This window comes from Spermophilus citellus (genome assembly GCF_964194105.1).
Source record: "Spermophilus citellus genome assembly, chromosome: 5".
In the NCBI taxonomy this organism is placed as follows: Eukaryota; Metazoa; Chordata; class Mammalia; order Rodentia; family Sciuridae; genus Spermophilus; species Spermophilus citellus.
In genome coordinates, this window is record NC_138186.1 from 175,166,472 (window position 1) to 175,192,961 (window position 26,490).

General features: G+C 43.1%; 2 protein-coding genes across 4 annotated transcripts; one reads left to right on the forward strand and one right to left on the reverse strand.

Moving 5' to 3' along the window:
* The first annotated feature begins 814 nt into the window (after window positions 1-814).
* On the forward strand, window positions 815-16,827 carry TBP (TATA-box binding protein). Of its 2 annotated transcripts, XM_081296682.1 has the most exons (9): window positions 855-944; window positions 2,702-2,882; window positions 3,886-4,052; window positions 6,717-7,111; window positions 9,158-9,245; window positions 13,723-13,814; window positions 14,393-14,560; window positions 15,553-15,647; window positions 16,195-16,827. In XM_081296682.1, exons 3-9 carry the CDS (start codon window positions 3,999-4,001, stop codon window positions 16,272-16,274), a joined length of 972 nt encoding a protein of 323 aa, XP_081152808.1. In that variant the 5' UTR covers window positions 855-944; window positions 2,702-2,882; window positions 3,886-3,998; the 3' UTR covers window positions 16,275-16,827. The 2 variants fall into 2 exon arrangements, with proteins under 2 accessions (XP_081152807.1, XP_081152808.1); XM_081296681.1 differs by lacking the exon at window positions 2,702-2,882 and having other exon boundaries at window positions 815-944; window positions 16,195-16,826.
* A 2,716-nt stretch (window positions 16,828-19,543) lies between these two features.
* Window positions 19,544-25,955, reverse strand: PDCD2 (programmed cell death 2). Of its 2 annotated transcripts, XM_081296151.1 has the most exons (6): window positions 25,640-25,955; window positions 25,238-25,474; window positions 24,329-24,460; window positions 21,330-21,433; window positions 20,257-20,370; window positions 19,544-20,068 (listed from the first exon to the last, which is right to left on the reverse strand). In XM_081296151.1, exons 1-6 carry the CDS (start codon window positions 25,920-25,922, stop codon window positions 19,910-19,912), a joined length of 1,029 nt encoding a protein of 342 aa, XP_081152277.1. In that variant the 5' UTR covers window positions 25,923-25,955; the 3' UTR covers window positions 19,544-19,909. The 2 variants fall into 2 exon arrangements, with proteins under 2 accessions (XP_081152277.1, XP_081152278.1); XM_081296152.1 differs by lacking the exon at window positions 20,257-20,370.
* Window positions 25,956-26,490: the final 535 nt, after the last annotated feature.

The following is a 26,490-nucleotide window of genomic DNA, read 5'->3' on the forward strand; positions in this document are numbered from 1 at the left end:
TTTTAAAAAGTACTTGTTTAAAACCTTTTCTCATGTTTTACCATATAATAAAACAAAGGATTTTCCTTAATGGTCGTGGCCCGAGAAGATCACCATTCTGCTTATTCTAGTCCTCCACAGGTTAACAAGGTGCCAGGTTCTGTCCTGGGTACTTATTTTAAGTACAATTTCTCACTCTTAAAGAACACACAACCTTACTGATAATTAGAAATACAAAGGAAGCAGATAAGCAAACAACATAATATATGAATATGCCTAGTATCAGGAAGCAGCAATAGATCATATCTTGTGACAACCACAAAGAGTGAGGAGCGCACGAGGTGGTAGTACTAGAATTAAAATATAAATGAATGTGTGAGTACACGCCATCTGCTTCTGTTTTTCCTCATTCTGCAAGCTCGCATTTGCGAACTTGGTAAGGAATACGTGAGTGCCATTTGCCACGCACTGCTCATGATTCACGCAAACTCACAACTCTAACGGGCAAGTTCTATGATTATGATTACCCAACTTTGCAGAAGACACCGAGTTGGAGTTGTTAGCTTCCAAAGGGTACACCACTAGTTGGTTAAAAAAAGAAAAGAAAGAAATCCAACATTTAAAAACCAGTATTCTTCCCGCGTCCGGCAAGGACCAATTAGAAAAGGTTCTGGCAAGACGACCCCGCCTCGCCCCGCCCTGTCCCGGAACTACCAAAGAGCTCCGCCCGGCGTTTCCCTTTCGTCAAACGCCTGGAGAAACGACGGAAGTGACCGACTCCCACACCTCCCGTTGACGCCGCGCGCGCAACCCGCTGAAGCCGAAGAAGGGACTGGCGGAAGTGACATTATCAACGCGCGCCGGGAGTTTAGTGGGGTCGGCCAGGGTCGCCGTGGCGGGCGCCGGGGCCACCTGCGGCTGAACTTCGTCTGAGGAGGTGCGTCGTTGTCTCCGCAGTGACTCAGGTAACAGCCCGCTCACCTTTCCCTCCTTCCCGAGGGCTTGGGCGAAGGCAACCCCGACAGCGAGGGCCGCGACGGGCGTCTCGCCGGGCGGGCGCGCAGGCCCGCGGGGCCGTTGCTCCGCTCGTGCTGCCGCCCCTCACGCCTGTACCGGCCGCTCGGCCGCGGATGCAGCCCAGTACCGGCTCTGCTGCTATCCGTGGGCCGAGCGCGGGGTGCAGGGAGCATCGAGGACGCAGGTCTGCCTGCCCTCCGCTGCCGCTGGCTAGAGGGCAGATTCACCTGCGGGAGCCCGCCCGCTTTGCTGCCACAGGGTGGGTTTGTCGCGAAGTCATGCTCCAGACCTAAACATCTGGTCAGAAACCCGCGACTTGAGCGCGGAGGAGCTTGAGAAAGAAACACGCCACTTTCTTCACAAGGTCTCCATCAAGCCAGCATGGGTTCTGAAAACATGGGGTAGGCTTGTTTGGGAAGAGATTTATGTCTGAGTTATCCAGACATAGCTAGAAGGCTGTGCAGAATTAATTTGATCACTTCCCAGAAATACCTAATTTAATACTCCGGTTTCCATGAGAAGATGACGTTGCAAACATTCCTTTCCAAGGATAAGTGCAGTACTCAACGTGCGATTGTATGGTACAGGTGAGGAAAAATGGTCTGTGCCATTGTTGAGAGGTGAGCTCTAAATAGTTTGCTCAGGTCCCTAACCTTCAGTAACCAAACCGTTCCTTCTGGAGACTTTTAGTATGCAAAAAGTGGTCTGGAGACAGCAGAGGTTCCAGATAAGTGCATCATATGTAGGGCTTTAAATTCTGCTTTCATTACCTCTCTACTCAACCATAGCACTGACTCCTTGAAGTGAATTTTCAGTCTTCAGTTTTCTCTTCTCAGATTTAACCACACTTGCAAAGTAGATCTAATTCATGCTGCACTTTGAAATCCTGTAACTGTTCTTACTGCCTATGTATGTAATAACATCTAAACTCTGGTAGCGTGACCTCCTATGGCTGCTGTCTCATCTCCTGCAGTGACGTTCCATACAGCCTAATGCTAACCTTGTCACTCGCACCCTGCATGCTTTTCTATCTTTGTCTCTGTGCTTCATTTCTTTTGACTGAAAAGTTCTACTTGCCTTGCTTGACACAGTTAGATGATCCCTGCTTTGTGAAAACAATGACCTCTCTTCAGAGTACTTGATTTTAGCCTATGTTGTCTTCTCTTCCACAGAGGATGTGCATTCATTCACAATTACGCACCATATGCCAGGCACAGAGATAGGTGTAGAGATTTCAAAGACATAATGTGCTGGTTTCTGCTCTCAAGAATCTTAGCTTACTTGGGGCATACTCTTTCCTGGGCTTACCAAGTTTTTATAGTACTTGTTTGCATGCTCTTCATGTTGAACTATTTGATGCCAGGGCCTATGTCCCCTCCATCTTCATATCTTTTATGCAGCACTTTTATTGTGATAAAGTAACAAGTTCAGAAAACATAATTTTCTTATACCTCTGATGTATTCATTTTCAGAAGTAGAGCTCTTGCTTGCTTTCTTTGGTTAGATTTTTCAATGATGAGTTTGTAGGATAAGTAGTCTTTGGGGGTCCAATTTTTCATTGCTTTAGCAAATATCTTAGTGCCTACTCTTGTACCAGCACATACTTTAAGTGAATGTGGGTTGTATTAGGGTTCTCTAGAGGAACAGAATTAACAGGAAGTATAATTATAAAAAGGGGACTTAATAGGTTGGTTCACACAATCAGAAGCTGAGTAGTCCACAATGCTGGAGAGCTGGAAGAACCAGTAGCCGCACAGTCCAAGAGGCTGAAGCCTCAGAACAAGAGGAATGAACAGTTTACCTCAAGAATGAAGGCTTCTGGGTAATCACTAGCAGAACACAGCAGCAGTCAAAAATCCATTCAAGAATCAAGCTTGCATATCTTGGTGATTCCTTGTTCTTCCAACTTTTATTCCTTCTAAGCCATCATCCTATTGGTTGGTGGTGTCCATGCTTAGGGAGGATGTCCATTTCAGTTGGCTGTCTCACATGCCAGTCATTCCTAGACATACCCTCACTGACACACCCATAGTCCTCTCAATACTTGGCATCTCTTAAGCCAATCAATTTGACAATTCAAATTGACCATTACATGGGTCTTTGGACATACAGCTTTGAGACCTATAAGTTCTGTGCAAGAATATCTTATTAGATGATAATAAATGTTTGGACTGAATTATTGTAGTAGTAGTTAACATTTGGTCTGTGCTTACTGTATAACTAGGTATATTTTGATCTGTTAACTCAGTCAGTTCTGTGTTGATTCAGTCAGTTCTCACAGCAACACTGGATAATTTGTGGACCCATCTAAACAGGCCACAGTCTTAAGGACTGGGAATGTAGCTCAATTGAGAGTGCTTCCCTGTCATGAGTGAAGCCTGGTTAAGATTATGACATTGATATCAATACAGTATTTTTACTTATTGATGTATCACACAATTTCTACAATCTTTGATTAATGTAGGAGCTCAAAAAAAGACTCTAAAAAATATTGGGTTTAATTCAATATTTATTGGATCTTATGCCCAAGACATTGTGGAGGATATAAAATTGGGTAAAATATTTAAAAACCTGAACTTGAACTTGGCTTCTGTATACACTATATACTACACTTGCTATATATATGTAATGCTTAATAAATGTTCTGTTCTGATAGGACAGTTTGCTTAGCAATTTTTTTTGAGGTGTTTTTGCTCATTAGTTTTTAATGTTGGTTATGACGCCTTAATTTTGAGTACTGTCAGACTATTTAAATTAATCATGTAATAGAACAAAAGGCTGTAGGCTTGTGTTGGTTTTCTTATTTGTGTTTGGGTAACCACAGAACTGTGGTTATAAGACAAGACGGGTTACCTGTGCTCTTAACATTAAGCTTGAAACTTTTCCAAGGAGCATCGCTGTTTTTCCGTGTGTGAGAGTAACCCAGAGCATTGAGAAGTTGCCAAGAAGAGTGTGCTGGGAATGCTCCAAAAACAGATCGGGTGCTGAAGAAAGTGCGCATCATGGATCAGAACAGCAGCCTGCCACCCTATGCCCAGGGCTTGGCCTCCCCCCAGGTAATGCAGCAGGTAGGGGGTGGGGCGCATGTGCCCACAAGGGACAGCACAGTCCCAGGGCCATTTAACCACTGTTGCTGAAAATGAGCTTGTGTTTTGTTGGCAACTTCCTTTGGATTGTGAAAAGTTCTGTTAGGCTTTGAATGGGCAGAGGAGTGTTTTACTTGGGAGTCTGTTTGGAAGCCGAATTACACGTTTGTGTATAAACACTTTGTCTTTTGATGAACACTGAGGACATTACAAATGATTATAGGGTCACCCTCACCAAATTATTTCCTAGTTTTTTTTTTTAATAACTTTATTTATTTTTAATGTGGTGCTGAGGATCAACCCCAGCCCTGAATTATTTCCTAGTTTTAAATACCTCCTTGAGGTACAGTTCACATACAAAAACCCCTACCCATTTTAAATGTGTGTTTTGTAGTCAGTTCTGTAAGTTAGAACACTTTGTTAATCCTAAACTCTGCCTCTTTGCCCCCTTGTTCCTGCTCCCCAGCACTGGTTGCTGCTCAGTCTACACTTCAGTGCTGAAGATCAGTTCTGCACTGATTGTTCTGCACTGATTTCATGGGGTTTTAATGTGTTTTCCTGATGACTAATAATCTTGAGCATCATGTCAAAAATTCATTGGACAGTTACATATCTTTATTTATAAAATGTCCGTCATATTTGTTGCCCATTCCAGGGGCAACAAAGCCCAGATGCTCTGAAATCTCACATAAGTGAAGTCACACAGTATGTCTCTTTGGTTGGTCTCTGTTCTTTGCCCCGTGTATGATTTATGTATTGGAGAATGATCCTTTTTTATTGCCAAGCAGCGCCCTTGTCTGTTTGCTAGTTGCTGCTGTCTGGTTGTTTCCAGCTTTGGGTGTTAAGGTGCCATAAACGTTCGTGTACACTTTTTATCTATCTTGGGTAGATACTCAGAGTGGCATTGTGTGGTCATGTATGCGGGTGTCCACTTTTACTCAGAGGCTGCCAGATGTGTGCTGAAGCACTGTCCTGCAGACCCCCAGCTGTGGAAAGAATTGTGTTTTTAATGTATTTTCCTGAAGACTAATAATCTTGAGCATCATGTCAAGTATTCATTGGCCAGTTATATACCTTTATTTATAGAATGTCTGTTGCCCAGCCTACCATTGAGCTACATCCCCAATCCTTTTAATTTTTTTTATTTTGAGACACTTCTAACTAAGTTGCTGAAGCAGGCTTTGAACTTGGGATCTTCCTGCCTCAGCCTCCCAAGAGGCTGGGATTATAGGCTGCACCATTGCTCCACCTTGTTGACTTAATTTTTTTTTATGAGTTTTTTGTTATCTTTTATTGAGCTGTAAGAACTCCATGTATTCTGTATGTCTTCCATTCTTTCTGAAGTACAATTTACCAATTTTTCTTTGTTGTTATCACTTTTGTGTCCCAAGAAAACTTTGTTTACTGAAGTCATAAGATTTTCTACTTACAGATTTAGCCTTACAAGTATGTCTGTGTTTGTTTCATGTTAACTTTTACATATGACTAAAAAAAGGTAAGGCAGACCTTCTAAGCCTTAGTTAGTCTCAGTGTTTTAAAGGTCTATAGCCTGGGTTTTTTTCAAGTCAGCATTTTTATAGAAATAAGTGATAGTTGCAGGAGAATTACACTTGTACTGTTAAGGCCACAGTATAGATCTTGCCCTCTTCTGGTATTCTCTTCTTGCCACTATGTTGCTAAAACAATTTATCTTATGCTTTTTGGCAAATAAGTGGTGGAAATGAGAAAGAATCATTGCTCTTTTTGGGTCTCACATGTATTTGATAATCTAATAAAACCTGTGGACCCTCTCCACAGAAAAACACAGGGTTGCACATGATGTTGAGGTTTGGAGAGCTGTTCCCAGCTTTGTAGGCTCTATGGATCTTGGTGAGGGGAAAGCGCTGGGCTGGGTCTCAGTGTTTTAAAGGTCTGTAGCCTGGGTTTTTTTCAAGTCAGCATTTTTATAGAAATAAGTGATATTTGTGGCTCATCTGCCTTTGAGGCTTAGACCTGGGTGAGTCGCTCACCTTCTCTGTTCTCATCTGCTTTCCTCTCCCTTTCTCAAAGGGTTGTTGAAAGACAGATAAATTAATAAATGTAACAATATCTGGAAAAGTTTGGCAGCATTGTAGAATAGCAGACTGATAGTATTTGATAGATTGTATTGATTCACATTTTGGGGAGGGCAAATGATCAACCTTTGAGTAGTGTTCTAGTAATCCTCTCTGTGGTTGCTTAGTAATACTTCAATGTCTCTGGTGTGTGTGCCTGTCATGTGGATGCCTCTAAAATGACTGTAATTGATCATGTATAGGGGAACAGATGCTCCCCAGGTGCTGGAGTGGCATTTTAAATAAGGGTACATCTGTCTAATAATTGAGACCATTATTATTCCCTGGTCATGCTACAAAGGTTAAGCCACTCTCTCAGGTTCTCTTGTGGTAAGTGGTTTCCAAGTCTTGAGCTCTGGTCTGCTATGTCCAGGATTAAGGAAGAAAGCACATTTCTGAGAATAGCAAGTACCGTCCCTGTGATACTTGGCAATTCACTCTTCTAGAGCATCTTGCTTCATGGTCTCCTGCAGCTCCACCAGGAAGGCTCACAGATGCTCAGCAATAGCAGCCTGACTCTCCCCACCTTTGTTCTCTGCAGGGTGCCATGACGCCTGGGATCCCCATTTTTAGTCCCATGATGCCTTATGGCACGGGCCTGACGCCCCAGCCTATTCAGAACACCAACAGCCTGTCTATTTTGGAAGAACAGCAGAGACAGCAGCAGCAACAGCAACAACAACAGCAGCAGCAGCAGCAGCAGCAGCAGCAGCAGCAACAACAACAGGTGGTGGCCGCAGCAGCGCAACAGTCAGCACCCCAGCAGCCGGCACAGGGGGCCTCCGGCCAGACCCCACAGCTGTTCCACTCACAGACTCTTACCACCGCACCCTTGCCGGGCACCACGCCCCTGTATCCCTCCCCGATGACCCCCATGACTCCCATCACTCCTGCCACACCAGCCTCGGAGAGCTCTGGGATTGTGCCGCAGCTGCAGTGAGTAATCTGTGTTGTGTTGCCCTAAGGTGGAGGAGCCTTTGACTGTGCTATGTCTGTGTCTCCAGAAGTTGCACAGTGGTGCTGTGCTCCCCAAAGAGAGCCAAAGTGGCCTGAGTCAGCACCCTCCACCCCCCATGGAGGGCTTTCCTAGCATCCTCAGAAACTGCCCTTGTCCTGCACGTGGGCCTCACACTGGAGCTGGGTGTGGGCGCTGTTGTAGACGTCACCTCCAGCTGATGCACTGTGGGTTAGGCACAGTTCAGCAAGGTCCTGGTGGTCCCAGTTTTCCATTTTATTATGAGGATTGCATACAAATCTGTGGTCTTCCCATAAGGCGAGAATGACTATTATTGTCCTAAGTGAGTTTTTCTAACTTGTAGTGGGTCCTATATGTAACAGGATAGGGAGGCAGGAAAAATTTCCTCTTCCTGAAAACCAGGCAGATATTTCCAGGTAGTTGTCCATGAGAAGCATGTGATTTTACCTTTAGGAAGCTAATGAGCTATAAGCTGCAGACGCTCTTGTATGGCTGCCCTCTCCCTGTGCTGTTCAGAGCTGATGGTCTTTCTGTGCTTAGTCATTTTGTTAATTGCATGACTGTCATTTATAAGCCATTGCTGATCATTTTTGGAACTAAGTAGTGTGTGATCATAGATCCTGATTGTTACCCAAAGTCCTAAATCTGGGTTCTCTATCTTTTTGACCCCACAGAGTTTTAAAAACAAAATCATGTTTATTTTTGTGGCTTTGGAGTGATAAGTCTTGCTAGCTCACTTTTCTCCTTGTTGCTCCCATAGTCCTGAATGCTGTTGACTTCCATGGGCATTCAGGATTGCTCTGTGGCTGAAGTCATAAATGACACCTGTTGGGGGTGGGCAGTGGTTTCTGACATTCCCTGGACATTTAGTCAGCTAAGTTACTTAGTTTTCACTGTCTATTCAGAGCCCTATTGATCTAAATGTTGTAGGTTTGTGAAGAGTTGAGGTAAATATTTAATGAAAACATATAAGAATGCATTTACCAAAGATATGACTGAATTTGTGATAGATGCACCAGAGTTTATTTGACACAGTTTGTAGATGGATTCATGTTGAAGGCAGGTCTGTACGCAGAGTGACAGGAAGGAAGATCTGATGTAGAAATGTAGAAATGATGTAGAAAACACAGCCTAACTGGCTTTAGGAGTGTGTATCAGAAAAGACTAGTAAATTATGAGCCATCCAGTTTCAAGAGAACTGCTTTCTGACAGTGATGCTTTTTCACTTCAGCAGTGAAGGTAGGATCTCTCCTTCCTGAATTCTGGAATCAGAATTCTTAGGTGGTAAAGATCTAGGTCCTTGGCATTGGTCGTTTCAAGTCTATATGCTTTCAAATCCAGGAAAATATGGAACAAAAATTCTGAGTTTGCCATGTTTCCCTTTTTATTTAAGTTTCTAATGAAGTTGATTTTCAAACTTGTCTTTATTCTTTTGTGAGTTATTCATGAAACAATTCAAGAATGCTAAAAAATGAAAAGGGTTCCTCAGTCCCAGAAGGTTATCTTGATTTACTGAGGCTAATCAGAAGAGAAATCAGGCCCCTTTGCTTTGCTAAAGAAACTGAATTCTTGTTCTTCCAAAAGATAACTTACTTGTAAAGGACTGAGGAAGTCCTTGCCTGCCTGTTTTCATTACAGATAGTGATTTAGGATGGGCTGGTGCTGGCTCTCTGGGAGCAAGCCAAGGAAGGGATAAGTGGAGGGCAGGGGTGGAAACAGGCTCAGGTTCTGGCTCCACACTTGGAACACAGGGTGCTCCCTGGAAGTCTCCATTCTTTATCTGAACGTGTGGTGTTGGCAGTTGCTGCCTGCTGGTGTGCTGTGAGTTCTGAGGCCAGTGTGTGAGGTGCTCAGCATGCCATGGGATCCTTGATAGACACTCAACAGGGTCAGCAGTTCCTTAAAGCCTAGTGAAAGAACAAGGCTCCTAGATCAGCATTTAATACTTCATTGTGTAAAAGTTAAATAATCTAAATCATCATGTTTTCTTTTCAAATTTCTTTCAGAAATATAGTATCCACAGTAAATCTTGGTTGTAAACTTGACCTGAAGACCATTGCACTTCGTGCCCGAAATGCTGAATATAACCCCAAGGTCAGAGCATTTTCACGTATTTCAAACTGTTTGGTAAAACTGAATTTCCTTATAGTTGTCTCTGGGTCAGAAAGTTTGTATTGTGCTTAAGGTTCTTGATAGCAGCAAAATGAGGCTCTAGGGGAAAAGGTATCATTTTAATATTTGAGGTTCAGTGAATAGAAGAACTTCATTCTATTCACATTTTACTTTGTAGCTGCTAAATGTGAGTCCCTTGGGATTTAGCATTGTGCAAGGTGAAGCAAGTTTATATACACTTGTCAGACCACTTGAAGCTGGAGAGCAGAATCTGAACCCATTTATTACATTATGAACCATTAAGAATGGCAGGGTGTGTTTCCTTCATTAATCCTGTGGGAGGGGTGTGAATGAAGCAAGGTAAGCCAAGAGTTGGTAGTTGTTGAAGTTGATAAGGATAAGACAGCTTATTGTGATATGGTCTTCTACCTTTCTATCACTTTTACTTTTTTTTGTAGTAAAGAGATTCTAGGAGAGATTACTGTGCCAGTGGAAGTATTTTCTAACATAGTAAACCTTTGCATTAAGAAATGAGTGGACATTGGAAGGAAGTGCCCAGGTGGAGGAGCTCGTCCTGCAGAAGCAGGGCCCTGCATTGGAGCATGTACACCAGAGAGGCATCAGGTGCCGGGGAGACCAGTGTTGACTCGAATGCCTCTAACAAAAGAAAACAAATTTTATGTAAGGAAAAGAAGAGAGAGGAGAAGGAGAAACTGGGACTGTTTTAAAATGTGGTCTCTGTTTTTCATCGTTAGATAGATGCTGGCCAGTCAAGCTGTTCTGTCCTGTGCAGCTGGGCAGATAAGCAGAGGACACATTGAGTTACTCTTGGAATCTCAAGAAGCCCTGGGAGTTTGCCTGAGTTATGCGTGTCTGCTGGAGTCACTGCCCACCTGAGTTTGCCCAGTTCGCGAACACCTTGCGGGTGTGCCTCAGTTTTCACCTTTGGGTCAAACTCCCAGTGCAGGTTGAACTTGGGTATTGTGCTTTCTCCTGTGATTTCCTTGGTCAAATGTCTTGAAGCAGTAGCTGTGTAGCAGCATCTAAGCAGCCTATTGTTAGGAGGTAGCAAAGGGCAGGGCAGTCGTAACTATCAGTAAACATGTGGAACTGACTTTTCATCTAATTGGCTGAAAGCTAACCAGGAGAATAACCACCACAAATCAGCTTGGTTACTTTCAGCTAACCAGCTTTTTTTTTTTTTTTTTTTTTTTTTTTTTTAAGTTGGTTAGTTGGAAGTATTTATCCAAATACAAGGTGAACAAACTTCTATGCAGATTCTCGTGTTGGGCAGTGAAAAGTTGGGAAAGTTCTCTTACCTGGACCTCTGTTAGCCAGTCAGTTTTGATAATTTGTTGGACTTCTAAAGTTCAAGTTCTTTCAGTATGTTTGGTTTATTTTTTTGCAGTGGTGGTGGCGGCTTATGTGTTTTTCTACACATGTATAAGTGAAATTCAAAGGTGATTTTGGATGAGATTGGCCATTTTGAGATATTTAGATAAAATATAAAGCAAAGATGATGATTGACTTTCTGCTTCTCCCCTGCAACCTGGAAGAGTAGCAGACAGATTATCTTTTTGATGCCTTGGCAGCAAAACTGACAGCGAGAGTTCGAATGCAGGCTTATGTTCTCCAAAGTCTGGTTTCCTCCAGCAAGTCCTTGGTTTTTAGTACTTTAATTGGGGTAACATTTTATTTTTATGATGACATACTGCAAAGGCTCATCTACAATTAATGCAGCTATTTATTTGTGAACATCTAATAAGAAGACCTGTTAGTAACAGTGTTTCATATGCAGAAGTTATACTGTATCAACATAGTTGTATCTTGATAATTAAATATGTCTGTGAATGAGAAGAGTTTAGTTTATTTTGATGGTCAACCCCTTTTCAGGCAACAGAAGGGAAATAAAGGAGCTGGGTTTAGTACTACTAGGAGTAGTACTTCCTAGTGCAGATGTTCCTTAGCTTGTGAGGGCATTTCATCTCCTCCTGGGCCCACCACCTGCCCTCAGATGACTGCCCTGCCAGTTTCCCTCACCATGGCATGGCTTAGGGACACTGCCAGCTGCTGTCACCCAGCAGCTTGATAGTATTGTACTGTGTATGAACTGTGGTGTATGCTGAATGTGTGTTGCTTTTACAACACTGTAACACTGACGATCCAGAGCCACACCTTGGTGAGTTGGACATGATCTGTGCACAGGAGGCAGATGAGGGTTGTTGCCAGCTGTGGCAGATATGCATTGTGGGTGAACAGCCTGTTGGACTTGGGTGCGTCCCAAATCCCCAAGGCATCACGAGACCTGGACCTTTAGTGCAGTGAGAAACCAGGCATAGGTGGAGGTTAGAATCACTGTGCTAATCAGTCAAGAAAGAAATCAGTTTTCAGATTTGGGTGTTTTAGTTAACTAGTAAGTTGGGCTACTTAAAATATGGAATACATTAAATATGCCTAATTATTTTAACCTCTTTGGGTCTTCTAAGTGTCCATTTAGGAAAATACAGGAGTTGTTTAGGTGTAAAAGGGATCTAACAATTTTATTTTGAATTGAGCAAAAAATTTTTTTAAAAAAATAAGGTATATCGGGGCTGGGATTGTGGCTCAGTGGTCAAGAGCTTGCCTCTCACGTGTGAGGCACTGGGTTCGATCGTCAGCACCACATAAAAATAAATAAATAAAATAAAGGTATTGTGTCCATCTACAACTTAAAAATTTTTTTTAAAAAGTATCAGAATTATTGGACTTTTTTGAGGGTTTTACCTTTGACTTTAAAATAGGTAAATATATAAATATATATGTACATATTATGTTGAATTGAAACAAATATTAATAAACTAATAGTTTCCTTAATAAGAAAACAAAAATATCTCCTTGACTATAGTACCTCATATGGTCTCAATCATTTCTGCTAGTTATAACATAAAAAATGAGATATAAACTGTTCAGTGACAGGAATTTGTGTCTTTATCTTAAATTGTCCAGTAGCCGAAGATGTTTGTTCTTGGTCTTAAGCTCTCAGGGAGCTAAGCTGAGGCACCATCCACCATTATCCTGTCAGTGAGTCTGCATCACACCAAGCACCTGGAGATGAGTCTTGGCTCATCGCAGTCTGAGTTCAGTGCATCATTTTTCAATCTCTAAGGAAGTGCTGGTAGTTATGTGACCAATTAAAAATATAGAAGAAACTTAGGAGATTCTGAGTAATTGGGCTTATCTTGGGAGTCATGCGATCTAGAACATACTGCTAGCATTTTTGTGGGTAAGGAGGGGGGGAAGATGCAATAGTTTTAAATTAAAAATGTCAAAGCAATCTAATTTGTCAGTGAGTTATCTTAGGGGTTGGGAGCATAGCTCAATGGTAGAGTGTTGTCATGCCTGAGGCATTGGGTTCAGTCTGGGGGCGGGGGGGGGGAGTCATCTTGATTAGAAATATTAAGGATCTTTTCTTATTAATTATTAATTAAATTAAATATCATATTTCAGCTGATACGATGGTGCGATGGTCACACCTATAATTCCAGCTACTTGGGAAGTGTAAGCAGGAGAATCACCAAATTTAAGACCAGCGTGAGGAATTTAGTGAGAACCTGTCTCAAAATAAAAAATACAAAGGACTAGGGATAGAAGGCCCCTGGATTCCATCCCCAATCCCTAGTACCAAAAGAGAAAATATCATATATTAAAAACTTAAGCTATTTGAAAATAAAGTTTTGCCTTGTTTTTTTGTAACTGAGGCCATTAACTCAATCCACCATTGAAAGATTTTCCCTGTGAATTAAAATGTTAGCAAGAAAATGTTTTAAAAGAGCCAACATGTTTAACACATAAATAACAGAAAAGTAAAAAACTTTTTTCTCACTTTGCATTTATAATTGTTTAATATTTTAGTATTCTAAAGGCCAGCTCCAAATAGGATCATACTTTATTACATATTGATATACTTATAATCTGGCTTATTAATCCTTTGAGGAAGTAGAAAAGGCTTACTAGTTTATTTGAAGGTTTGTATATAAACTGAAAATGTATATTTACAGATGCTAGTCATGATAAACAGCAAATATAAGATAGAAACAGTTTCTGGTGTTTATTGAATATAAAGAACTGGGTTGAGAGTGTAGCCTGGTAGCACAGTGCCTGCTTTGCATGCACGAGGCCCTGGGTTTCATCCCCAGCACTGCAAAACAACAGACAGTAAAACAAAAGCAGAATACCCAGAGCCAATTTGTGTAACTGTTAGCTTTGGTGGTGGGATGCATGTGTGAAAGAACATGGCAGACCTTGATGTGGCCTGGTCTCATGGTGGCTGTTCTGTTGCTTGACCTATGCAGAAATTCAGAACAGATAATCGTATGTGCTGGATCTTTCCTATTTGTTGTGATATTCTTTGTCACTTTCTAGTTCCAGCAAACCCAACAGTTTGGATGATCCCACTAATGCTTCTCTCTGACCCTTTTAGCGGTTTGCAGCCGTAATCATGAGGATACGGGAGCCGCGGACCACAGCACTCATCTTCAGCTCTGGGAAAATGGTGTGCACAGGAGCCAAGAGGTAGTTGAGGGTTTCCTCTCCTGTTGCACAGTCTCGTGGCTTCTTGTTGTTGAGCTCACACTTCAGCAGGTTACTTTCCAGTGCCACTACATTATGGTTAACCTGGCATGTGGTTCTACTCACTTCAGATAGCATTGGTTTCCTTTTGTTAACATTATCATGAGTTTAGACACATGTTGCAGCACTTATTCATCCATGCAGTTCAGTTGCATTTGGGGTAAGATAATGCAACATCAAAACTGCTGATGAAAAAAATCCCTATGTAAAAAGTTTCTGAATATCAAATTCATGAAGAACTGTGGGTTAAGAGAGACAGATGGTAGAAATCTGTGGGCCAGAATGCAGGAATGCAGCAGTTCTGGCAGTCTGGCTGGTGGAAAGACTGCTTGGTAGGCCTGCAGTTTGTGAGCACACAGCAGTACTCGATGATGTTGTCAATGAGGGTTGATCTTTCCCTCCTATTAGGAAGAGAGTGAAAGGTTTAGTTAGTTTGCTAATTTGGACTTTTTGTGTTACTCATCTAAATAATTATTGCAGCTGGATTCAATACAAATAACTTGCTTTCCCCCTTTGTCTAGTGAAGAACAGTCCAGACTAGCAGCAAGAAAGTATGCCAGAGTTGTGCAGAAGTTGGGTTTCCCCGCGAAGTTCTTAGATTTCAAGATCCAGAACATGGTGGGGAGCTGTGATGTGAAGTTCCCCATAAGGCTGGAAGGCCTCGTGCTCACTCACCAGCAGTTCAGCAGGTAAGTCTAAGGTGTGCTGGGTAGCCTTCGGCCAGAGTTCATTCATAAGCCACTTAAACCTGGTTCAGGGGAAGTCCATGCCGAGGTACTGTGTGAACACAGGTGTAGTACTGGACTGCTGCTGCTGCATCTGCCTCTTAACCTCCCATGTTACTGAGATGACTCAGTCGCTTTAATGGAATGAACTGTATTCCACTTGTGTGTCCTTATCATTTTGTTGCTCAGTCAATACATTTTAAACACATGGATTGGAGCTACAGTCCCTTGTGTTGCTTTTCCTGCAATTTGATGCTCTTCTTTTCATCAGCATTACATCAGACCTACGAGCAGAGTCACCTCTAGTTGTCCCTGCTGCTTGCTGTTGCAGACTCATGGGGCAGCCCATCATGCAGCCTCATCTCCCTGCTACCATCTTCTCTTCTCCATTGACCACCACACCACTCGTGCTCCGCCCCTTGTGCCCCAGAGGCACATGCTACTTTTATCCCTGGTACAGTTTCACTTTTCACCTGGGAATCTCCCCACTATGCCACTCAACACACAGACACAGGGTGACATCCTACTTTCATTCTCTGAAGCAGCAAATGTGAGAGACCAAGTTCATTGGGTAGCCAGCGTCACTACGGGTAGGTTCCTTCTCAAGCTGCCTGGCCAGTACTGACAGCTTAAGGAGGCGAGATACCATCAAAGGCGGTTGTCTCTCTCAGCTCCTAGAAGTACATAGAGACTGTAGTAAGTGGAGATAGCTTGCCCAGGATGAATGTGGACACAGATCAGGGAGCAGAATATAGACACAGCTCCAATTCAGTAGAAAGAGACAGGCACAGGAGGATGGCCAGCTGGGCTTCCATGTTGGACACGGTGGCCTTGCCCTGAGGAGGCTCTATGGCCTGGTTTGTGCACCTATTCAATGTTTCCCTTGTTCAGTCCTCATTCCATCTGGAAATAGGAAGCTCACGACTTCTAACTTGTTTCTGCCATTTTCCTTTTAGTTATGAGCCAGAGCTATTTCCTGGATTAATCTACAGAATGATCAAACCCAGAATTGTGCTCCTTATCTTTGTTTCTGGGAAGGTTGTGTTAACAGGTAAGGTGCAGTGGGGAGCAGTGTCTGCAAGTGTGAGTTTCGAGGGTGGCTTTTCTGGTCGTCCTTAGCAGTTGCCTTTGCCCTATTCCTCTCTTTCTCCCACCCTAATGCTGCCAAGAAGCGTGTGGACCCTTTGGAGGGGAAGTGCAGCAGCCTCCAGCAGGGAAGGGGCAGGATGCCTATCTTTTGTCATTGGGGTTAGCCCTGTGACTTGTGACACTGAGGCTTGTAAACAATACCATTTTGAGGCAGCAAAGGAAGACTGAGAAGAGCTTGGCTGGAGGCAGCCATCGAGGTGACAGTGGTTCTCCCTGCCTGCCTTGTGCCTGGCGTCATCTCCAGCTGCATTGCCTAACAGTGCCTATTGTTTTAGAAATAAACTTAGGACCTCGGCAAGGGGCCCTGCCAGTAGTGTTTCGATGTCTGCATCTGTTAATTAACTGGGTTTGGAGTGGATGGTACTTGGAGTTTTAAGGAAGTGATTTTTCTGTCTCACACTGCTGAGAGATGCCATTTCACACTCTCTGCTCCAATATGTCCTTTGTAGGTGCTAAAGTCAGAGCAGAAATTTATGAAGCGTTTGAGAACATCTACCCCATTCTGAAGGGATTCAGGAAGACTACGTAGTGGCTGCCACCACCATACTTGCCCCACACACTTGCTTTTCAGCGAATCAGCTTGGTACTGTTCCTGGGCTCTTTCAGGTGCAGCCTGCTACACCAGGCTGATCTTTTGTGGCCCTCTGCAGGATGTGGGAGGGGCTGCTGCTGCTCTGGGACTCCCGCAGCACTGCTGAGAGTTGCACGCCTGTGCTGCTATGTGGGCGACGCTGCCCGTTTATTTATATTTAGATTTCAAACACTGCTGTTGGCAAGTTGGTTGGTGTAAGGGACAGAAGTGTTAAAGCCACCTATACAATTGGACTTCTTATTTGTTTAATTCCTCTGCCCCCATAAACCACAGTTTTTATATTTCTACCGGAAAAGTAAAAAATCTTTTTTAAAAGTGTTGTTTTTCTAATTTGTAACTTTAGGGGTTATTTTTTGTGCCAGACACATTCCGCCTTTCCAGTATTGCAGGACAGAACAGATGTATTAATGAAAAAAATGGCTGTACATATTTTTCTTTCTTCAGAGTACTCTGTATAATAAATGCAGTTTATAAGAGTGTTAATTGTTGTTATGAATGATACCTTCCAAGAGTCACGTGGTCTCACTGTTTAAAACACCTACTTTAGACACAGTGCCCGAGATAGCTTTGGCATCTGCCTCTGTCTGCACTTGGCAGTGCATTCCTGTGCACAGGGCCCGAAACCCACAGTTCTTCAGGCCTGTTCCTCCTCTAGAGGTGGGGCTGCCTTCTGCAGGACCCACTTCAGCTCACAAAGCTGCTGAGGGGCAGAAGGCCTCATCCTCCAGGCGTGGGGCTGGTGCTTGGTGCGTCGTTTCTATTGAGGGCTTTTTATTTTTCATTTTGAGACAGGGTCTTGCTAGGTTGCTAAGGCTGACCTTGAACTTGTGATAGTCCTGCTGCAGCCTCCTGAGCCAGTGGGGTGACACCACGTCCAGCTAGTAAAGGCTTTTATTTGTTCTTTTCAGATGGACATAAGTTCTTGGGTTTCATTCCGTATTTTTTTTTTCCTTTTGTAAACCAGAGTATGTATAGTAAAAAATACATCACACACAGCTCAAGGAATGTAATCAAAGAGATGTCGGTCCTTCCTTGCCCCTCTGCCTGTTTCTCTAGGGTAACTATATTCCAAGTCTTGCCCTCTGCAAGTCTGTCCTTTGAGGGTGCTATGATACCACTTTTGGAGAAATATATTAAGGTATGTGTTTGGTTTTGTGCCTTTACAGTCTATCGAACACATCTCCAACCTGCATTAGTTGCACCATGGTCATTCCTGTTGTGTCCAGAGCTCACTGCTATACACAGGGCTTCAGGGAGTGCCCCTGTTTTGGACAAAACTCTCAGATGAGAACTGCCATGTTGAAGGTCATTTATACATTCTTAGTGTTGATAGGTCATACCAGGTTACAGCCCAAAGGCAGCAGTGTATAGAATACCCTTTGCTTGTATTTCTGTCACATGGCACATTTGGAAAGATTATCTGTCCAAGAAAGCAATACCTCTCTGTTCTTTCTTGAGCAAAAGTTCCATGATTTTTTCATACGTTGGCTTCAATATTTCACAATTCCTCAATTCCTAAATACATTATGGTTTCTGTTGAGTTCTTAGTGAAATTTTTTCATGAAAAGTTTAAAAAGTAGTAGTCATATTACTAAACTTAGTAGTGTTGTTGATTCTGTAGTTGGTTGCACCACAAGTTCTAGACATGCAGTGGTCTTTAAATAATAATTTTATTTTTTCAGTGCTTATCTCAGAGGCCGGGGACTCTTGAGATTTAAAATCTTGTATGAATGCTCAGCATAAGGTGCAAAGTGGCCCAGAGGCACTTTTCACACTTGTCTATCCAGAGTCCACAGAAACTCCTAGACACTAACACTGGCTAGATGTTCATTTAAAGTAGCTGTTTTTACATTCTACCTCTTCTAGTGTACTGGTTCTGAGGCTTGTAGAGCTTATCTGGGTTTTGCCAGCTGTAGACTCATGCTCGTTTAGCATATATTTACTACAGATACAGCTGTGTAATTCCTAGGGCTATAATTCGTTAGTGGGTTGCAAAATGATGGAATTTTAATCTTTCATTTATTAGCTAGAATTTGGTGGGGGGTGGGTACTGAGGATTAAATTTGGGCACTCAATCACTCACTGAGCCACATCCCCAGCCCTATCTTGTACTTAGAGAGTTGCTTAGCACCTTGATGTTGCCGAGACTGGCTTTGAACTTGTGTTCCTCCTGCCTCAGCCTGATGAGTTTATGCTGTTATGTCCAGTATCTTGCAATTGCTCATTTACTTCACCCACATTTACACACACACAGCCTGTGTGACTCCCCAAAACATCTCTGAAACTGTCAAAGGATTGTTACACCAGCACTAAGATATCTGAGATAAAAAGGCAGAGTGGAGAACGTTGCTCTCTAGAGTGAGTAGGCAGTGTGTGAGCCAGGCAGGGCACTTGAACATGAGCAGTATGTTAGATGGCAGTGATTGACACCTGTAGGAGCATGGCAATGTGGTGATGTGCTTATTTTATGGTGTTTTCAAATGTTGTGAGTGGCAATGAAGTTGCTTAACATATTCAAAATTTTTATTTGGTATTATTAATTTTTAATGTCCCTAAATAGCAGCTCTTACCATTTAGACCCTAACATATTCTAAGTAATTATTTCTTTTGGGACACAAAGACCCAAACCATTGCCTTTCCCACCAAGTGCTGTGACCAACTTTTGCCACTAGCTGATGACAATAACCTTTAGCAGCATGTGGTGGCTGTCGCCTACTGAGCACCCAGCTTCAAAGCCACCACCACCCTGTCCCTCTGAAGCCACTCTGGGCTAAAAGGAATGTGAGCATGAAACCAGCCTTGGCTACTTGTCTACAGATGGACCAGAAAGAACGTGGCCCATTTGAAGCCAACCATTGCTTGCCTCAGGCTGCTCCCTGGCAGGCACTCACTCTGTCCAATTCCTTGATGAAGGCAGACTATGGCGTCTGTCTTCTCTGTAGGCAGGGCCCCTGGCTGACAAAGGTCAGTCCTGGATAGTGCCACTTTCCTTTCAGGCTCTGATGCTGCTTTAGTCCCTGGGAATCTCAATGTGTTCTGTCCTCAAACAATAGTCCATTAGAATTTTACCTAACTCTCTCTTTGCCTTTGCAAATACAGGTGGAAAAGTGCTCTGAGTGAGATGGTTTGACTTAAAAAGGCACAAAACCCATTTTATTATACAAGAATAGTATACAGTAAAAAGACTATTTCACTTAGTCCCACTGTTCATAGGTAAATCAGTTCATAGTTGGTGTGCAGCTTTATATTTATATTTTTGTACATATACATGTATAAATATTTTTACAAAAACACATACCATGATATAATGGTCTCGGTGTTAATTTAGACCTCCCGCTCATTTGGTATCTGTGTTAAGTGTGTATCATTAATAACCTTTCACTTGGATGTACCCAAATTCACGTAATTCCATTACTGGACATTGTTTTAGAAATATTTAACACTAAACAAGGCCCCAAGCCACATCTTTGTTCCTCCATCTCTGGTACAGTTACTTTCTCAGGGATAAAATCAGAGATGGAATTGCAAGGCTGTAAGATGTCAGTAACCTTTTTTAGGGCTTGAAGATGTCTTTAAGGTGTATCTGTTACATCCTGCTTCCATACAAATTCCTCTGTGTAGCCAGTGCCCAAGCTGCAGTTCTCGGCGCAGGTGAAGACAGCCAGGATGCCCCAGTCAACACTCTTGCCCAGTCTGTCTGCCTTGAGGTGGTTCAGGAGCTGTGGCATGACCTGAGGAGAGTGACATGGGGGTGAGTAAGATGCCTCGTGGCATAGAACACCATCTGCTCCCATCACCACAGGGCACTTTCTGTATTACTACTGTCCCAAGGGCACCTGCTATTTTGGTAAAGTTTCTAAATGTTCAAAAACAAAGCAGGGTGATTATACACTAAAATAGTCCTAACTTAAGGCCATACCTGGAATTCAAATATTCTCTTGGCACCACAGGGACAGTTGGGAATATCCTCCTCTTGAGGGATGTTTTCACCAGAAATCCAGATGGGCTCAGTACCCCTGCCGTATCTGAGAATCTAAAATCAGCAAGGACCACATTCAAACAGGAACACCTCACCCAATGGTTTCCAGTGGTAGAAATTTCTGATTTATCATCTAGGGGGCTGCACAGGCTCCACAGTGTGTGATGCGGCTCTGACCTGAAAGGCAGTTCATGGTGTGTACAGTAATGCTGCCTCAACTGGCTCAAAGCCACTACTTCAGCTACTTTCCTACATGATGCTTTCTCTTCCTAGCCCATCAGAATCCTCATCTAGGAAGTACATTGTGAAGGGACTAAAGCGTGTGACTCCCCTTCCTATACGAAATGCTGCCTGAGTTGGTACTTACCTTCAAACACATGTAAGGAACTTGAAGCATTTCCAAAAGGACAAATACCTAGTGAAACATGGTGCCTATAATAAATTCATTGAAATCAGCTTCCCAAAACAATCAAGTGGCTGTCTTGTTAAAAGCAGAATCATTGCTAAAAACCACCTTCTTGGTGTTTGGAATATAGGTCAAGGTCAAATCCTTCCTATAAATTGATTCCGTGACTGGTTTTTAGGAATATAGCTGAGTTATCTTAGGTATGTATTTGTGGAGAAGGAAGTTATAGAGGAAAGTGTGTTTATCTGTTGGAGAATTGGCTGTGTGTGTGTGTGTGTGTGTGTGTGTGTGTGCGCGCGCGCGCGCGCGCGCACCCAGTGGTGCCTAAATGTCATGTATCTTAGGCAATACTGCATCTCTCATGGCTGATGCTTTCTTTAGAAAATGAATCCTGTGTGATAAACAGTATACCTTTAGGAATTCAGGAATGTGAAGTGGAGAATAAGTGCAAAAGCACCTTTCTATGTGCCCCATCTGTGCAAATACCACAGTAGCAAGATGTCTGTGGACTTTGAAGGAAGAGACTAGCTTAGGAGTCACTTCTCAGGGACCACACTTACCAAACAAAACAGAAAAATAAAGTGAAGAGGTATAAATTCTCTTTTACCTGCTCTGGTTCAAGGGCTATCTGAGCTTTGAACTTCTGGAAAATGTTATCTTCCCTGGATTCATGCTTTGCCATGGAATCCAGTTCTTCCTCAAGAGCTTCATCTGGAAAAGCAACACAGTGACTTTACAGAAACAGGAAAAATCCCACTTGGCAACAATTCACACATGTGAAGGGAACCCAGTTCTAACCAACAGCTTTCCCTGTTAACTCACACATTAAAACTGGTGCTTATTTCTAGGTGCTTCATGTAGTAGTACATCATTACTATGCCTGCTCCCAAATTATAGACCCAAGCCAAGCACCCTGCCCAACACACAGGACACCTAACCAACGTGCACCCTCCTTATGGCTACTCTCACTCAAGTCTCCTTGCACACACACACTCAAGTCACCCAACACCCATTTTCTGTTGCACATTCATTCTTGGGATTCCAGCCACCCTGAGACTGGTGGCTGCCAAGGCAACCTTTTGTCTGTAATGTATCAAAACACTCTGATCAATATTGACTTATATAGGCTGAAGTAACACTTCACCACTAATAAAATCACAAGAGCACTAATTAGTGGTACTCACTGGCACAGCCAAGATGGAAGGAGGAACCAGAGCAGCCTACATCCAGTGTAGGAGAAAGCTTCAGTGTGACCTTATATGACATTTTGATGTTCCCTCTGGCTTCCTGCCAACCTCTTCCACTAAGGAACTCCAAACCTAGGTTCAGGATGACATCCCCCCATGGGACACTTTTTTTTTTCTTTTTTTGCATTTTGTTATGGAAAAGGTTGAACATGTGAAAAATTAGAAATACTATAGTGAATCAGCGCCAACTAAAATTTCAAGGCCCCAACCCAGTTACCCTGAATGAACCCCAGACATCTCACTATGAATATTTCAGCTACACACCCCCTTGAAAGACATAAATTTTCCTTTATTTACAAATTTCAAAGTATCATCCTTGAGCCATGCAAAGTGTTTTAATACTGGTTAGTATTCTTATGGATGTTCAGATTATCCTGTGCCGCTTGGAGCCTTTTCACATTAGTTCTTGAGTTCTGACACAGCCCTATTAGTCTTTGCTTCCTTGATCTCTGGAAGACTGTTCCAACACTATTTGAACCTAGCATCTTGTGCTTTTCCCCCCTATTCTGGAACCAACCACTTGTCCAAAGAAACTAGTGTTTGTTTTAAAGAGAAATAGTATTTATGCATCAAGAATGCCTATTGCTGGGCTGGGGTCATAGCTCAGCGGTAGAGTGTTTGCCTAGCATGTATGAGGCACTGAGTTTGATTTTCAGCACCACATATAAATAAATAAAGGTTCATCAACAACTGAAAACATATTTAAAAAAAAAAAAGACTTCCCACTGCTACTGAGTTGATTGTTTTTATTTCTAAGCCTTTGTAGCAGATTAGATAAATCAGAAATTCACAGCCATGCTTTCAGTATAAACTCAGACCTACAGGGTGTTCATTTAATCTTACATTTTCCATCTTTCTTCCATGCCCAACAGACCAACATGGTGACTCATCTGCTTTATTCCCTAATACACAACCATCTCAAAGTAACAGTAACACCAAAGCTGTCTTTTTTCTATTGAGGTAGATCCTATCAGGGAGGTACTGCTGAATCACTGCTTCCCAGGAATGTAACACAGTGATAAAACACTTGACTAGCACCCATGAGACTCTCAGCTCAACAGTACCAAAACAACAACAAAAACCCCACTATGTTTCTAAGTAATTTAGAATAGTTTTAGAGTGGCTATGAGACTAATTCATTTATTTTTGATTAGTGACTACTTTTAAAATTTAGTTTCACTTCATGGTTATATAAATCCTTACATGCGATCCTTACATAGTGGCAGCTACATGAAACAAGATGCCAAGCCCAGCCTTTGCCTTCCACCCCTCCCATTTTCCTGAAGGAAAGCATTTTCATGACTCAATGTTTAATATTTCTAAAACCACAAGCAATAATGAACACACATACAAATACATGCACCCCCACCCCCACATTTTTCTACACCATCACAGCACCTAAACTTGCTTTAGTCGTCACAGGGAACCTGACCTCCCTAAGCAGTATCTGGGCTCCTCCACAAGACAACCCAACACTGGAGGTTGCTGCTTCCCACTGTATTCAACAGCAGAAGCAAAGCACAAAGCAGGACTCTCAATAAGTGTTCTGGACTCTATGAGCTGACTGAATTGTAAACCAGAAAGCTGACATTCTTAGTTTCAGTAATCCTGTTGAAGTGGATAAGAGTTCAGGTTTTAGAGTTGGCAATAACTAGGCTCCAGCTTGAATGATAACACCTATCAGTTATTTTGACCAGAGCATGTTATACTCAGAACCTCAACTTCCTCACTAGCAATGTGGGAGCTTCAGGATGTCATTGAGAATGTGTACAGATGGTCCCTCAGCTGAGTAAGTGCTGGGTACTCATCAGCACAGACACTACCCAGAGAATGAACTCCAGAGAAGCTGATACGAGCATGCATGTAAAGCTGGCAAGATGAAAGAGAAACCAAACACCACCAGGTACTCTTACTATCTCCATCTGGGGGACAGATCTGGGACCCAAGATAATCCTCCAAATTTCCAGCACCCAGCATCTTTTTTTTTTTTTTTTTTTTTTTTGTAGTATCGGGGATTAAATCCAGGGGTGCTCTACCACTGAGCTACATCCCCAGCCCTTTTTATTTTTTGAGACAGGGTCTCATTAAGTTGCTGAGCCTATCCTTGAACTTGCAGTCTTCCTGCCTCAGCCTTCCAAACAGTTAGGATCCCAGGGTTTTGTTGTGGTACCTGACTCACTTCCCAGGTTTTTTAGGAAGCAGAATGTACCTGACACACGCCAGGGAGGTACAGGAAGGGTATTTTCACTCGACAGCTTATGATCTCCAAATAGAGTCCATTCCTCTCAGGACCACTTTTCTTGACGTACTGAGCCCTTTCTACCATATTTTATCATGAGTGCCGATGCCGACTCCTTACCCATGCTTCCTGTGATCTCAAAGTCTTCTTCCTTTTCCACAACTTCAGGCACAATCTCCTCCTCTGTTTCTATGACAATTTCGAATTCAGGAAAAAGGAAGTTGTGGTCTGGAACTGTATGGTCCAAATGAACTAAGACAAATAATATTAACAACATCATAAGTAACCATTTGGTTTTGAAGACAATCTATACATTTTCCATTTCTAAAGTACCGCCTCATGTCCTTGAGTGATTTTATTGTTAAGCCAGGACAGGATGTGAAAACCTGGGTGGGCAGGTCAGTTGGCTGACAGCCTCATCATGCAGTCAAAAGTCATGACAACATAAGAACATGAGGCTATTGCTGGCCTAACTCAGCATACTGTTTTATGGTAAGTTGCTTTTTTAAATAGGAGTGTGCTGTAAGACAATAAGAAGTAAACTCATAAACAACAGTTACTTGTTATCAAGCAGTCTGTACTGTGCATGATTACTGCAATGCTGTTACACAACTGGAAGCACAGTAGGCATATTTACACCAGCATCACCCCAAACACAGGAGTCTTGTGTTGACCACTAAGCAAAGTTTTAAGCTCCTGCAGACTTCAGGGATCACTGTTGCAGGTTGCCTGTTGTTAACTGAAATAATGTGTGACTATATTATGTTTTGCACAGTAACAGTTTTCCCTACTAAATTTTGATATATGTAGTGCTGGTATTTTAGATTAGGATCACAGATTGTGATTAGAGCAAGGCTGGTCACACAATATTGATGAAGACTTTACTGTCACTCTTATGAAAACATTCCTATTACCAGCAATTAAGTTTTTGAACTGTACTCTGTTTTCCAATTTAACCTGGAAATAAAATATTTGTGTTGGATGAAACTAAGAAACAGCTAAGATTAAAAAAGAAAAAAAAGGACTTACCTTGGGTACAAGCCTGCTTGTGCCCCAACCTCCAGTCTAGCGTCTGATGCTCCTTACTGCAATAGTGTGCTTGGTGGCATCTGGAACACGTTTTAGGGCCTAAACAGCCACAAACCCTGCAGAGATGAGCGCCCGACTTAAGTTGGAGACATACAGATTCTGTTTCTGGGGAAGGGTTCTCAGATGGTGGCTCATAGGAGTAAAACTCATTTTTCCTGGGTAGCTGATTCCTAAAAACTAAGAATAAAGAGAAAAGGTATAAAAACGTCCAGCGACACAAAACAGCAATCCAAACATATGAGTCTCTATGCCATATGCCTTGTAAAGTGATTTACTTATTTACAGAAAGGCATTCATTTATAGCTGGAGAATTTCGCTACTCGCGCCTGGGCCCCGCCGCACCTCGTAGGCCGGCGCAACAAGGCGGCTCGCGGCAGCAGAAGAGGAAGAGGCAGCGGTGGAAGGCGTCGGCGCGGCCCGGCAGCGGCGCGTACACCTGCAGCAGGAAGGCGAGCGGCCGGCCGCAGCGCGCGCAGCCCAGCGCCGCAGGCCCGGGCAGCGCGGCCTCGCCCAGCCACGCCGGGCGCCCGCCCACCTTGCTGGGGAACTGCTCGCTGCGCAGTCGCCACGCCGGCGCCGGCTCCGCGAAGCCCAGCTCCACCCGCCGAGCCGGGGCTGCCGCCATTGGGGCGAGTGCGGGCCGCTGGGCCGGAAGCGGAACTCGCCCAGACCGGAAGCCGGAAGTGTGGCATCGCTCGCAAGGCGGAAGTGCGGCAGGACCGGAAGCGAAGGTCGGCTTCCCTCCGGAAGGCGCTAGTCGTGTTGGGGTACCAAAGTGTACCTGAGTACGAGGGGTGCTTTTTCATGAGTTCAGCTGTGATGCAGCAGGACTTTTTGGTCACCCAGTGGGCCCTACAGCCATGCCCGGTGGTGGGGCGAGGCCTTCAAGGAGTAGTTTTAATAAGCCCGGGCGGTCACTGCTAATCCCCTCGTGGAGGAAAGTAGGTTAGGTAACCACTGGGAAACTCATCCACTCGCAGAAGGATCTAGCCAGTTCCCTGAGAAGCCCTGGAATACCGTATATAATAAATACTTTCAGCGGAGGAAGGCATAGACAATCCAAATTAAGTGATTTTGTTTAAAATTTATGTTGCTCTTAATTCTTATATGATGCACTTCAGCAGCACAATGTTTTTAAAGCATCAGGTTCATAGTCTTTCAGAACTGGGATCTGAGAAACAGAGGCAACTCCA